The sequence below is a fragment of the Nicotiana attenuata genome, chromosome 3, assembly GCF_001879085.1.
Source record: "Nicotiana attenuata strain UT chromosome 3, NIATTr2, whole genome shotgun sequence".
NCBI lineage: Eukaryota > Viridiplantae > Streptophyta > Magnoliopsida > Solanales > Solanaceae > Nicotiana > Nicotiana attenuata.
In genome coordinates this window covers 40447862-40462569 of record NC_031991.1, presented here as the reverse complement: position 1 = coordinate 40462569, position 14708 = coordinate 40447862, and the positions used below count along the sequence as shown (strand labels likewise).

At 37.0% G+C, this 14708-nt stretch overlaps 1 protein-coding gene across 1 annotated transcript; it reads left to right on the top strand.

Moving 5' to 3' along the window:
* On the top strand, positions 4476–13393 carry LOC109223585 (lysine-specific demethylase REF6). The gene is made up of 7 exons (XM_019387959.1): positions 4476–5571; positions 7698–7776; positions 8237–8304; positions 8430–8580; positions 9814–10493; positions 10614–11243; positions 11835–13393. Exons 1-7 carry the CDS (start codon positions 4752–4754, stop codon positions 13124–13126), a joined length of 3720 nt encoding a protein of 1239 aa, XP_019243504.1. The 5' UTR covers positions 4476–4751; the 3' UTR covers positions 13127–13393.

Sequence of the window (14708 nt, the reverse complement as noted above, 5' to 3'; positions counted from 1 at the left end):
AACATTCAGGATACCATAGTCGGTATCCTTTCACCCTAGATGCATACCCAAGGAAAATACACTTTTTAGCCCCTTAGCTCTAATTTTCCATCATTTACATACATGTATGTATGGCAACCAAATATCAAATCGAAATAATTAGCAGGAGTACCTGACCACATGTCCTCTGGAGTCTTGAAGTTCAAGGGTGCAGAAGGAGCACAATTGACAATATAACAAGCTGTAGAGATAACTTCTGCCCAAAAGGCGTTTGTCAACCCAGCATTTGAAATCATGCAGCGGGCCCTTTCCAAAAGAGTGCTATTCATCCTTTCTATCACACTATTTTGTTGAGGTGTCATTCTCAAAGTACGGTGTCGAGCAATTCCTTTATTCTTGCAAAATTCGTTGAATTCATCATCACAAAATTCCAAGCCATTATCTGTTCTAAGCCGTTTAACCTTTTTTTGTTTGCTTCTCAATCAAAACTTTCCATTGCTTGAAAGTTAAGAAAGCATCACTTTTATTTTTCATAAAATAAACACAAATTTTCGTTGAATAATCATCGATGAAAGTTAACATATACCTGGCACCCCCTTTTGATGGGGTACGTGAAGGACCCCACAGATCTGAATGAATGTAATCCAAAGTACCTTTTGTTTTATGAATTGCTGGAGATTTGAAGTTGACTCTTTTCTGCTTCCCGAACACACAGTGTTCATAGAGCTCCATATTTTCGGTACTTTGGCCACATAAGATACCTCTTTTGCTGAGGAAGGAAAGACCTTTTTCACTCATATGCCCCAATCACATATGCCACAATTTGGTGATGTTAGAATCAGATTTATCTGATGTTGAAAATGCAGCAGCACCTGTAACAGTAGATCCCAATGGAGTATACAACGTATCAGATCTGCGTGCTTTCATGATCACAAGAGCACCATGAGAAACTTTCAAAACTCCACCTTCACCTGTGTACTTGCACCCAAGAGATTCTAGAGTGCCCAAAGAGATGAGATTTATCTTCAAGTCAAGAACATGTCTAACATCGGTGAGAGTTCTTACCACACCATCGTGCATTTTGATTCGGACAGTACCTTTTCCAATAACTTTGTAGGCAACATTGTTGCCCATCAAGACAACTCCATCTCCAATAGATTCATATGTAGTAAATAAATTTCGATTGGGACACATATGATAAGAACAACCTGAATCTAAAATCCACTCATTGTTAGATTTGAAACTATTATTAGTTGCTAAAAAAATAGTTCCTTCAGTCTCATCAGCAGCTACACTTACTTCGGCAATGTCAGTATTTTTATGCTCATTTTTCTTGTCTGTATGCTTTTCTTTGTTTTTCAATTTAAGGTATTCACAAGTAATGTGACCTTTCTTATGACAGTATTTGCACATGACATTTCTATATCTAGATTTTGACCTTGATTTAGGTCTCTCACTACTTGAATCTTTCTTATTGGATCTACCTCTTATGAACAAACCTTCCCCTTGGTTCCCACTAGTTTCCTCAATTATATCTCTATCTATTTGTTCTTTTGATTTCATAAAAAGATTTGATATCTTTACAAGAGATATTATCCTTTCCATAAAGCATAGCATCTCTTATATGTTTAAACGATTGGGGGTAAGGAAACAAGCAATAATTTAGCTTGATCATCATCTTTGATATCCGTATCTATGTTACTTAAATCCATAAGAAGAGAATCAAAAGTATCAAGATGTGTAAGTATAGAGGTACCTTCAGCCATACAAAAAGTGTAGAGTTTTTGCTTTAGGTAAAGCCTATTTTCCACTGTTCTTTTCATATACAGGGTTTTCAGCTTTTCCCATATGCCTTTCGCTGAGCTTTCTATAGCAACTTCACGCAGAACCTCATTTGGGAGATTTAAAATAATACACGCTTTTGCCTTTTTGTCAATGACGGTAAACTCCCCGTCCATCATTTTATCCGGCTTCTTCTCCTTTCCTTGCAGTGCCAAATCTAAGCCATCTTGAATTAGGATAGCTTCCATCTTTAATTGCCACATTCCGAAGTTTGCACTTCGATCAAATTTTTTAACATAAGTCTTTGTTAGAGTCATATTGACTACTGAAACAAACCCGGTTAGATCTGGCTCTGATACCAATTTGTTAGGATCGAAATATCGGGTAGTGCGGAATTTAGCCAAACAATACTATAATGACAATAACAAAGACAATGCAAGTTGATAACAATGACAATTAAAGCATATAAAGAAGACACAAATTTAACGTGGTTCGATCAAAGTGACCTACGTCCACAAGCGGAGAGAAGCAAATTCACTATAGCAACAAGAGTACAAAAGAGCGTACAATATTAGAGAAAATACTCTAATTAATCCCAAATACCCCCGAGAGAATAACCTCACAAGATCACTCCAAAGAAAAGGGATCACATAAGTGTTTCCCAATACTCAACTCTCTTACAAACAACTCTCAATAAAGGAGGAAAGGAAGAAACAAGAAATGAAGACTCAAGTCTTGTTGGTGTGTTTAAAATGAACTAATAGTCGTTCCTTTTATAGGCAAAAAACCTTTGGCCTCCGAGGCTCAAGCTGTAAAAGAAAAGATACAACTTATGCAAATGATATCCACCACACAATGTAATATTTTTGTGTCCCAAAGAATATTGCCAACAAGGTCTACTTTGCAAATAGGCTTATGCTTATGTGAGATGGACACCACTAGCCAAAATATTGGCCATATTACAATAATAGCCGAAGAATGTATTTTTTAATATGTATATATATATATATATATATATATATATATATATATATATATATATGCATTCTGTATGTTATATACAAAAATCATATAAAATTTATATACTTTTTTGGCTACCAAATATAAATAGTTGTTGACGTGTGCTACAAGTGAAAAAAGCCCAAAAAAATCAAGAAAACAATTTACCCAAAGTTTCTTTTCTTTTTTGATTATTTTGGATGTGCACTTAAAGTAATTGGTTAAGATTGGCAAAAGTTCCAGGCAAGTCCAACTTGAATATCCAAAAGAAATCAAGTGATTAAATGAATAACAGAAGCGGAAATTTGATAGATTGTTATCAAAATCTTCAGGTGATTTACTGCTTTTGACACGCCTGAAATGTTTAGACATTAATTCGTACTTCAAATCTCATTTAGTATTTAATTGGACAAACTAAACATTTTTGGCGAAAATTTCCTCTAAAGGAGAATATATTCATTGATTCAAAGAACCAATTAATTTGCTCTGTTGGCCACCAAAATAAGCATATAAGTTGATGCCCACTTCTCTAATTAGTTTAAGTTCTCTGCACTAACGAAGTAAAAATATTTACATAATCACATAACTTAGGTAATTGCAAATAACTTTATTCAATACTAGTAATATTAATTACTTAGAATAGATGATAAACAACTTACTATAATATATTAAATTATATGAATAACATAAAAATTAATTACATTATTGGTGTATAGAATTTAAATTGGTTATCTATTTGTTTGAGCAAGTGAGTTGATTTCATTAAGTGGTAGAGATGTTGCCATTTCAACTGAAACCAGGGCATCTTTATCATGAGAGAATTATAGTTTATTTAGATTTTTATGTAAACAAGATAATATAAGTAGACACACGAATATATATATATAACCACCAAAGGATGTGGTGTAGTGGATGAGATTGCTCTTCCCTTAACTAGAGGTCTTGGTAGGGAGTGCTTTCCCCGAATGGGGCCCTATGCAGCGCGAATTCGAATTAGTCGGGCTCGGGTACCGGACACCGGATGGGAAAATAAATAGCACGTATAAAACAAACTTATGTATTTTGTACACACTACCGATTAGCTATTTCAATATAAATATTCAGATTTTGAGTTTAAAAATGTTTCACCCTGCCAACTCAAAAGGTCGTGTTAAATTCCTAAAGTTTGACCTTTTAAAAGTTCCATAACGGAAATTTATTCATACTGTTTGTCAACAAAATGTAATTATATAGTTATAATACAACAAAAATTCAGTGAAAAAAATCCTAGTGGAACCTCTCCTGTCTTTTTCCCCAAAAAAATGTATAGTAAAACATGCTTCTGTAAAAGGCAGTGTGCCAGTTTGCCTCACTTACCATACTGTTGATGATTTATGTCATGAACCAATTAGTTCATCCCATCACCTTTAATCTCGTCACCTTAATTAGAGATCTCGATTCGATCATGGAAATAAAAAGAATCGCGGTAGAAAACCATTTAAGGAGCGAATTAACCTTAAACAATGCGAATTTGGATTAGTAAGAGCCTCAATACAAATATCGAACATTAATAAAAAAACAAAAAAAAAAACCAATACTCAATTAGTAAAACTAGTGATATATTAAAATAATTACAGAAATCATAATTGTAAAAAGAGTGAATACAGTAAAAACAGGGTGTCATTTTAAAGAGTGAGCTCCAAACCCAGATAAAACCCCTCACTCACAAGTTTTACTACTACTCTGTTCTGCCCATTTTCTATCCTCTGTTTTTGTTTTTTTGGCACAAAGAACAGAGGACAGAAACAATAACAAATATTCACACTACTAACACAAAGCTAACTGCTACTATAAAAATTACTTCCTCTTCTGCTATAAATACCAAAGAGAAAAAAATGAGAGAATAGAGAATCTCAACAGCTGTTTCTCTCTCCTCTCTCTTTTATCTCTCTTAGCACAATGTTTCTATAGATCTTATATATGTGCTTTGAATATAGCAAAAAAATTGATTAATGGCAGAGGCAAGTGGTAACATAGATGTATTTCCATGGCTAAAAACCCTACCAGTAGCACCAGAGTATCACCCAACCCTAGAAGAATTTCAAGATCCCATTGCTTACATTTTCAAGATCGAAAAGGAAGCTTCAAAGTATGGAATTTGCAAAATTGTACCCCCAGTACCTGCCCCTCCCAAAAAGACCGCTCTTGCTTACCTAAACCGGTCACTTTCAGCTCGGTCCGGTTCAAATGGGGGTCCAACATTCACCACTAGGCAGCAGCAGATCGGGTTTTGCCCAAGGAAACACCGACCCGTTAAGAAACCCGTTTGGCAGAGCGGAGAAAACTATACTGTTCAGGAATTTCAGGCTAAAGCTAAAGCCTTTGAGAAGAATTACTTGAAAAAGAATTTCAAGAAGGCTTTAACCTCACCCCTTGAAATTGAAACCCTTTATTGGAAAGCCACTGTGGATAAACCCTTCTCGGTTGAGTATGCAAATGACATGCCGGGTTCTGCATTTACCCCTAAGAAGGTGGGAAATGCAGTTACTACCTTGGCTGACACAGAGTGGAATATGAGAGGGGTGTCAAGGGCAAAAGGGTCATTACTCAAGTTCATGAAAGAGGAGATCCCAGGGGTAACTTCACCAATGGTGTATTTAGCCATGATGTTTAGTTGGTTTGCTTGGCATGTGGAGGATCATGACTTGCATAGCTTGAATTACCTGCATATGGGTGCCGGGAAGACGTGGTACGGTGTGCCCAGGGATGCAGCTGTGGCTTTTGAGGAGGTGATCAGGGTCCATGGTTATGCCGGAGAAACTAATCCTCTTGGTAAGTCTTACTAGACTATTGATATTGCTCAAGTGGTTTTGTCCTGTTTCCTGCTTAAATTATGGGAAACCAGCATAAGTCAATACCCTTATTTTGTTTAGTTGTATGCAAGCAGTGAATTGTGCAACATTGAACTAAATATGGGGCCCTCTATTATTCTACGAAGAAAATAGATATGCCCAATTCTGTCCCAAAAAAATTTAAACTTCTGTGTTACGCTGTTCAGGGGTATTGTACAAGTATGTGTCTGTATGTTGGTGGATAATCGCAGATGTTGATATATATAATTTGCCGTTAACAAGTGTAATACTCTGCAATAGGTTTGATCACTTTGTTTCTTTTTTATGAAGGACCTGAGTTGATCTTAGATTAATTCTAGTTATATATTGATCTCCTTGTGATTTCGAAAGTGAAGGGAAGCCTTGGACCTATGGTAAAGTTGGCTCTGTGTGACCTATAGGTCACAGGTTCAAGCTGTGGAATCAGCCATTGATGCTTGCATCAGAGTAAGCTGCCAACATCATAACCCCTGTAGGTGCATCCCTTCCCTATATCCTGCGTAAACGCGGGATGCTTTGAGCACAAGGCTGCCCTTTTTCTTTGTGATTTCGAAAGGGGCTCATGGTTCTTAAATTGAGGAATATATAAAAATATGAGAAGCCTACTTGAGTGAAAATTGGAACTTAGAGAGTTGGCGGCAGCTGGTATTATCCTGTACGTAACTCCTAGTGAATCACCCCACAAATGCTGATGGTGTACAGTTTTGAGACAGTGCTAAGCCTAAGGGAAATTACTGTAATCATTTTGAGAGGAAATTCCTGCCACTTGGAGCGTCTTGGTTTTCTGCATTAATGTAGTTGGATCTCACTGATTTTGTCATTAACATGTGTAATAATGTGGTCGTTATTGTGATGTTACATGTAAAGTAGAGCTGTCTAAAATATATCTCTGCTTCAGATGGTGGCACTCTGTGGAAATATGTTGGACTCTTTCATATTCTGGACATCTATCCCGCCAAATCTTCTGTTGTGTCTCTTTAGACTTGGTGTTCTCGATATTTTGGCTTTGTTGAATTCATATGGAACTGAGCCACACGGAAAATGTTTAAGGGACTGTAAAGAGTCTCACAGTTACATGAATTAGGTAACAGGACCAACAGTAAAGATAACTACTTCAGGGCAGGAAGTTAAGGTGCTTAGTGGATTATGTCTCTTTAATGATACTTCTCCCTTGTTTGGTAAAAGTTAACCTGCCCTCTTTCCTCTATATTTTTCCTCATCCCATCTAATTCTTGATTTGACTTTTTAAGTCATAGAAATTCATAGTTTGGTTACTGCACAAAGTGTCAATGCAAAAAAAGCTTCAAAGTAGGAAGTGAATTGCATGACGTTTGAGAAGGGAGTATGCTACCTCTGACCTTCGAGCGAAACAACCGAGAGGGCAGACAATGGCACTTTTAAGCTCAAAGCTATACACACTGCAGACGCGGAAGCACATTTTTTCTACCATCTCTGTTTTTTGAAAACATTTTTCTTGTCTTTTATAGAATACCTTAAAGGAAAAAATACTTTATGTTATTTGGTGTCCATGCCCTCAATTACTGTGGCTTTAGTTCTTGAGAGCTTTTGGCAAGATTGGGATTTTGTGCGTTATGTTAAGCTGACAACAAGTATAGATCCACTTTCCGTCTTTTTATCCCTTCTGGCATCAGTTCATCCTTGTTGCTGCAAGCTTACAGAGATATGACATTTTTAGACTATATGCATAAGCTTTACAATGAATTACAACACATCATGAAGATATTCTGCTGTATATATGACTGTTTTCTTTACCCTTAATTATTAAAAAGAAAAGAAAAGAATATACTCTGTTGTTTTCCAAGATAATATGTGCTAGTGGCCACCAAACTTTGGTCACATCGCTTCTCTTTTTTTATTCGTGTTGAAACTTTGGTCTTAATATCTGAAACCATTGCTTTCTCTCTCTTTAATTGGCTGCATAGGGAAGATTGAGATTATTTTCTTTGACACTTGAATTTGATTACAGGCTTTGCTTTTGAGCACAAACACATTTTTAACCAGTATACTCAGTGAGCTTGAACTCCATAATTTTGCATTTTCTTTCAGTTACCTTTGCTACACTTGGTGAGAAGACCACAGTCATGTCACCTGAAGTACTGCTTAGTGCTGGTATTCCATGCTGCAGGTGAAATACTGATGTCTGCATTCTCTGTTTGTGTTAACATTTCTCTACAAATTAAACTTGTTTGCATGACCTCTCTTATTTTGTATACTTGGAGGATATCTTTTGTAAGCTTTTAAGCTGAAGTGGATTATGACAGAGAACTAAAGTGGGAATAAGAGAGGCAATTATTGTCTTTTCTGCTGGAGAGGACATCTATCTGTGAACCCTTATAAAAAAGACATCAGCAGTGAACCATTAGTTGACCTGGTATTGGGGGAAAATGATCAATATTTCAACCATGGAGGGGCTATAGCTGTGTTAGATTGACATATTAAGGATTGCTTTAAAGCCTTCTGATTGTTTTCACAGTAAACGTTATTAGATGAACCTAGAGACACATTGTTTCTGTGGTTAATGCATGATAATATATCTCTGGTGGCAACACACCATTTCTGGTCCTGACTATCCTATTTGAATTCAGGTTGGTGCAAAATGCCGGAGATTTTGTTATTACCTTTCCACGAGCCTATCACTCAGGGTTTAGTCACGGTAAGACAGTTTTTTGGTTAGACGTAATTATGTCTTGGGATCTATTTGTTGCTCAGTAATTGTTGAAGGAAGAAGAATGACCAGAAAATGACAATTCTTGGGCTTTCTACAATTTTAAAATTTAGGATTTAATTGCGGGGAGGCGTCTAATATTGCTACTCCTGGGTGGTTGATAGTTGCAAAAGACGCTGCAATCCGCAGAGCATCAATTAATTGTCCTCCAATGGTGTCACATTTCCAGTTGCTTTATGATCTAGCGCTTTCACTCTGTTCAAGGTTTGTTCTCTTGTTATAGGTAAATTTGTTTTTTTTACCATTCCCGGTTTATTGAAACCTTAGGGTAAATTGTATTAGACTGCCTATAGAAAAAGCAAAAAGAAAAACAGATTACTAGTATAAGGACATCCCATTTATCAAGCCTTTTGCACTAGTCTATCGCTATATTTGAGTTGTGGAGCTGAATTTTCCTTATTGCATCTGCTGTATAAGATGTATCAATATATACAATACAATCTACGCTTCAAGATGCAGGGAGTATTATTCCTGTAAACTCATAGGATGTGTAGTGTCTGATAAACGAACATTTCTTTTATCAATATAGTTCCATTCATTCATGCACCAAGTCATTGCTGGAGATTGTCTGCTTAAGCACGTGGGTTCTAGCTACCTGAAGCCTGCTTTATCATCCCTTCTGTTTCCTCTCTCCATGATCTGTTTGCGAAGAAGGATGTTTCCTCCTGAATCCTGTACGAACTCAAAATTTCAATTGAAGTAGTTTCACTATGGATGTGGCTTGACAATTCGTCAAAATATGTTTGACCTTTTAATGCTTGTTAGACCATCATGAAAGATTAGGAATTGATTGCAATATTTTATGGTTTTGACCTTTTATTTCCTTAGTTTTAACTGTGACATTGTATCTCCATGTTAATTCTATGAGACCATATATTAATTGTTCCTAACATCGGCAAAGCAATTGGACCCTGTAGCGAAGCTGACAAATACAGCTTTGATCATTCACTGATCCTTGTTTTCTGTTTTAGCAAATGACAGTGGTTAAAATCTTGAATAGCCAACCCAGTGATAGTTTCAGGTTTTGTGCAGAAGTGACTGCATCTTAATTCTTATATTCAGATTCTTTCTGAGGTTACCAGATTTAAGCGTGTTCTCCCACTCTTACTGGATTACATTTCTTGTGATTGCTGCTAGTTCTTTCTGTTGATCTCCTATAGCTTGGAGGAGGGAACCATGAATAGACTGCATCCTTCCTGATAATTCATCTTTGTATATACGGTCTTTGATTGAAGTGGATAGATAGTAAATTTTGCATCCCTGTAACTGAAGAGTCGCACAGACTGATTATATATCTTTGATTGAACTGCTTCTTTGCATGCTTGTATGGTGGGTTTAAAACTATTGAATATGTTTAACAGTCTATTTAGAGCATCCTCTATGTTTGGTAAGGGTCTCTCTGTTGGTTTCTTTAGCTTCTTTAATCTTCTACTGCAGAGTACCAAAGAACATTAGAATAGAACCAAGGAGTTCTCGCCTAAAGGACAAGAAGAAGAGTGAAGGAGATATGTTGGTCAAAGAACTATTTGTTGAGGATTTGAACTGTAACAATTATCTTCTTCATATTCTTGGAGAAGGGTCACCTGTTGTACTTCTCCCTCGACACTATTCAGGGATTTCTATTGGCTCCAATTCAGTAGCTGAGTCCCAGTTAAAGGTAAACTCCAGGTTCAGCTTATCCAGTCCAGATCATGAGGTGAAGAGTAAAACAGATTCCGCATCTGATGCTCTCATGCTAGGCAGGAAACAGCGGATGAAACAATTGGCAAGTGTCTCTTTGGAGAAGGGAAAGCACTCGTCTTGGCATGCTGGTAACAGACTGCCAGAATCTGGCAGAGATGAGGCTGAATCCTCTCCAGAGACCGAAAGGGGGAACCTGGACCCTGCAAGAGGAATGACTTACAGATGTGATACGCTGTCAAAGCATGGACTTTTTTCTTGTGTAACTTGTGGGATCCTATGTTATACGTGTGTGGCCATAATTCAACCAACAGAAGCAGCTGCCCATCACTTGATGTCATCTGATTATCGCAACTTCAATGACTGGACAGGAAATGTAGGTGGCGTAACTGCTACCAGTAGGGACGCAAATGCTGCAGGATCAGATTCCAGTTCAGGTATCTTCTTCATGAAATGATCTGTGCAATATCTAACATTTTAAATTCTGTCTTTTTCTTTTTCCTCACATATTTGGTTTGCGGGGCAAGTTATAGTTGAACTTTATATGTTGATTGCAGGATGGTTAGTTAAAAGGGCTCCAGGTGGCTTGATTGATGTCCCGATAGAGTCATCTGATCGAATTCGGAAATTGAATAATGAAAGAGTAGGAGTGCTTTCAAGTACCAAAGCACGCAAAGAAACTTCTTCCCTTGGCTTGTTGGCGTTAAATTATGCTAATTCTTCGGACTCTGATGAAGATGAGGTTGAAGCAAATATTCCCGTTGAAGCTTGTGAAAGTAGACAAATGGATTTTGAGGATGAGGTTTCTCTACGAGTTATTGATCCTTATGCAAACCACAGGCAAAGACGAGCTGTATCTGATGGTAGAAACTGTCAAAGTCTTGATAATTCCATTCACTTGGAGAGTGGAAATCATCCGTCGGGGGAGTCAAATACTTTGCCAGATAGGTCGAGGCATCAACTAAGATCCCACCATGTTGGTGCAAATTGTATTCCGTTTTCCCATAGAGGGGAAATAGCAAATGGCGATGGTGTTGCTCCATTTGATAATGGGCCTATGCAATTTACTTCAACATCTGATGAAGACTCTTTCAGAATACATGTATTCTGCCTCCAGCATGCTGTACAAGTAGAAGAACAGCTCCGAGAAGTTGGTGGAGTACATATTTCTCTTCTTTGTCATCCAGGTGAGCTCTAATTCTTTTTCTGCATTTTTTTTTTGGTACTCTTGCCGCTACAAGCTCTTACATGTCTTCTCTTCACTGTTATATTTAAAGTCCTCTTTCAATTGCTTTATCTCTTTCAAACTTTTCCTTTCATAATCATGTTGATCTAAGGCAAGGCTATCATAATTCATCTAGGAGAAAAGCGGAGTTTTGATCCTAGTTTCTTCATTTTAATTTCATCTCCATTGGAGGTTGCCGCCTGAGTGTTTACTTATTAATAGTAATCTGTTATATCAGATAACTGATTTGCATTAGCTTTTTCCATCAAGATGTCAAAGATGAAGTGGAACTGCTACTATTCTCTAGGAATGAAAAGGTTACAGATTTTATTTTGGGTATTTGAGAAACATAAGAGAATATGTGATTTTATTGATGTTTTATAAATGGTACATCATTGTACACTGGCACCATAAAAGGTAGGATTGGAAGGCAAACAGTTCTTTATGTACTCATGTAGCTAGTGTTGACGTCACCCAGTTATTCTGATCTTGTGGTTCAGTCACTTGGTATGATTCTTTTGCATATCCTTGACACATGTTGAAATATTAGCAGACTATCCCAAGCTAGAAGCTCAAGCTAAAAAAGTGGCTGAAGAGTTGGGGAGAGATCATTTCTGGAGAGAGATTTCATTCCGTGAGGCCACTAAGGAAGATGAGGAAATGATACAATCAGCTTTGGAAGTTGAAGAGGCCATACATGGCAATGGAGACTGGACTGTGAAATTAGACATCAACCTCTTCTACAGTGCCAACCTAAGCCGCTCTCCGCTCTACAGTAAACAGATGCCTTGTAACTTCATTATCTACAATGCATTTGGTCGTAGTTCTCCTGATGAAAAATCGGAGTATACTGGGACTGGCAGGGGGTCAGGGAAGCAGAAGAGAGCAGTTGTTGCTGGGAAATGGTGTGGGAAAGTTTGGATGTCTAGTCAGGTTCATCCTCTGCTTGCTGAGAGGAGGGATACTGATGAAGAACAACAACAGAACAACAATAGCATCTCTGCCCGGGTTAAGCCTGAGGTGAAGTCTGAGAGGCCATGTGAAATGACTCCGACTATTAAAACTGTCGCCAGAACTGGTAAAAAGAGGAAGAGTAGAGTAGAAAACAAAAGGAAATCTAAATTACTAGTAGCAGATGATTCTTCAGTTAGTAATGTCCCTCAGCAGCAACGAAAAACTAATCTTAGGAGTAAGAGGATTAAATATGAGACTCCTGAACCTAAAGACGAGGATGTTGATAAGAAGAGATTTGACTCACCCATTAATGATGATCCGGTTGGTGGGCCTAGCACCCGTCTGAGGAAAAGGATGCCAAAACCGAGCAACGAGTCATTGGTTAAGCCCAGACCAGCTCCAATAAAGCAGCAGAACGAAAGCAAGAAGGCAGAGAAAGGTTCTAAGGTCAAAATTCCTTCCGCTAATAGCAATTCTAAGAAAGATCCAGTAATGAAGGCTAATACTAGTAAAAAGATGAAGGATAAAGAAGGAGAATATCATTGTGACTTGGAAGGGTGCAGTATGAGTTTTAGCACAAAGCAGGAGCTCTCATTGCATAAAAAGAACGTATGTCCAGTCGAAGGGTGCAAAAAGAAGTTCTTCTCACATAAGTATTTGGTACAGCATCGACGGGTTCATATGGACGACCGTCCTCTGAAATGCCCTTGGAAAGGCTGCAAGATGACATTTAAGTGGGCATGGGCTCGAACTGAACACATAAGAGTTCATACAGGTGCACGTCCTTATGTTTGTACTGAGACCGGCTGTGGTCAGACATTTCGTTTTGTGTCAGATTTCAGTCGTCACAAGCGGAAGACAGGTCACGTTTCGAAGAAGGGAAGAGGTTGACCAAAAACGGAAATTGTAATTTGACATGACTGATGGAACTGTTGTTCAATTAACAGACATAGGAGTAGGTCTAGAATCAAAGTCTCCTTTTGTAATTCTCTTTTGGAACTAGATAATTCTCCTCAATCAGGGGTACCTCATTGGTCCCATTCATTGATTTGAAGTAGTTCAATTGCTTCAATCTTGTAAGAATTATCTCCAAAATCAAGTAATTTAACATTTGAAATTGAAATTGAAATCCGGAAGTGGATTCTTCTTTTTTCCCCATTTTCACTTGTTCAGTTGCTGCAGCATTGGACTCTGGTTATATATTCTTATTGTATGTGAGTTTACTCTGTGGTGTTACAAATAGAGGACTGTTTTGGTCACAACACAGTATGTATATGTGTGTGTATGTATATGTATACACATATATATAACAGTTAAAAAAAAAGGAATAAGCCGTGCAATCTGTGCAAAAATGCTTTTCTGGCCAGTTACCTCTCTAAAAGTAGTTTTTTTCCGACCTCTTAGGGTCGTTTAGTATGATGGATATGCAAATATAATCTTGGGATAAAATTTTAGTATCGTCTTATTCCTTGTTTGGTTACTAATCTAAGAATAAGTTATCTCAAGATTAAAAGTAGTACTAGAATAACTTACCTGCTAGAGGGTGAAATAGTAATTTCAGGATAAAGCAGTAAAATTGAGAATCGTAGAATTAATACAACATACCAAACAGTTAATAAGAAATAATATCAGGATAACTAATTTCAGCATAATTAATTTCAATATAACTGATCCTAGCATAACTTGTTTTCAAATCAAAGGACCCATTAAAGTAATTTGAAGAATCTTTTTCTTCTAGGGATTTCATATCATGTGAAGAGTGCCACAAAACAACTTTTTGCACTTTGTGCTACTATTAAATCTCTACCGTGTTCCAATCCTAGAAGCACTTTTTTTCTTCTTCAAAAAAAGTGTTTTTTTTTTCAAAGTTAAAGTGTTTGGTGCTTTTGGAAGGAAGAAGAGTGCTTTTTAGGAGAAGCAGAAGCAGTTTTGGAGAAGCAGAAAAAAGTAGCTTCTCTCCAAAAGCACTTTTTTGAGAAACGCTTTTGAGAAAAATACACTTAGAAGCAGTTTTTAAAAGTTTGGCCAAACACTAATTGCTGCTCAGAAGTGCTTTTCAAATTAATTAGTCAAACACAAACTGCTTCTCACCAAAAGTAATTTTGAGAAAAATAATTTTGAAAAAAAAATATTTCTCAAAATAAGCTTATTTTTGCAGCTTGGTCAAACATGCTACTTCTCATATCTCTTATTCGGGTTGATTCGAATGGTGGAATGCGGTCACTGCTGCACCTAGGCCTAGGGGATGGATAGCATTGTAATTTTTTTTTGTAGACTATACTATTATTGAAATAATATCCATTATTGTATTATGTCTTAATGTAATATTATGTTACTTCTGAAAAAATAGTTTTTTTATTAGAGCTTTTGAACTTTTTACCTAGAAAACTCCTAAAACTTATTTTAAATTCGCATCGCTTTTTAGTTTAATTTGGTACAAAAGAGCTTTGGCATGGGTGCATGTAAGATTTTA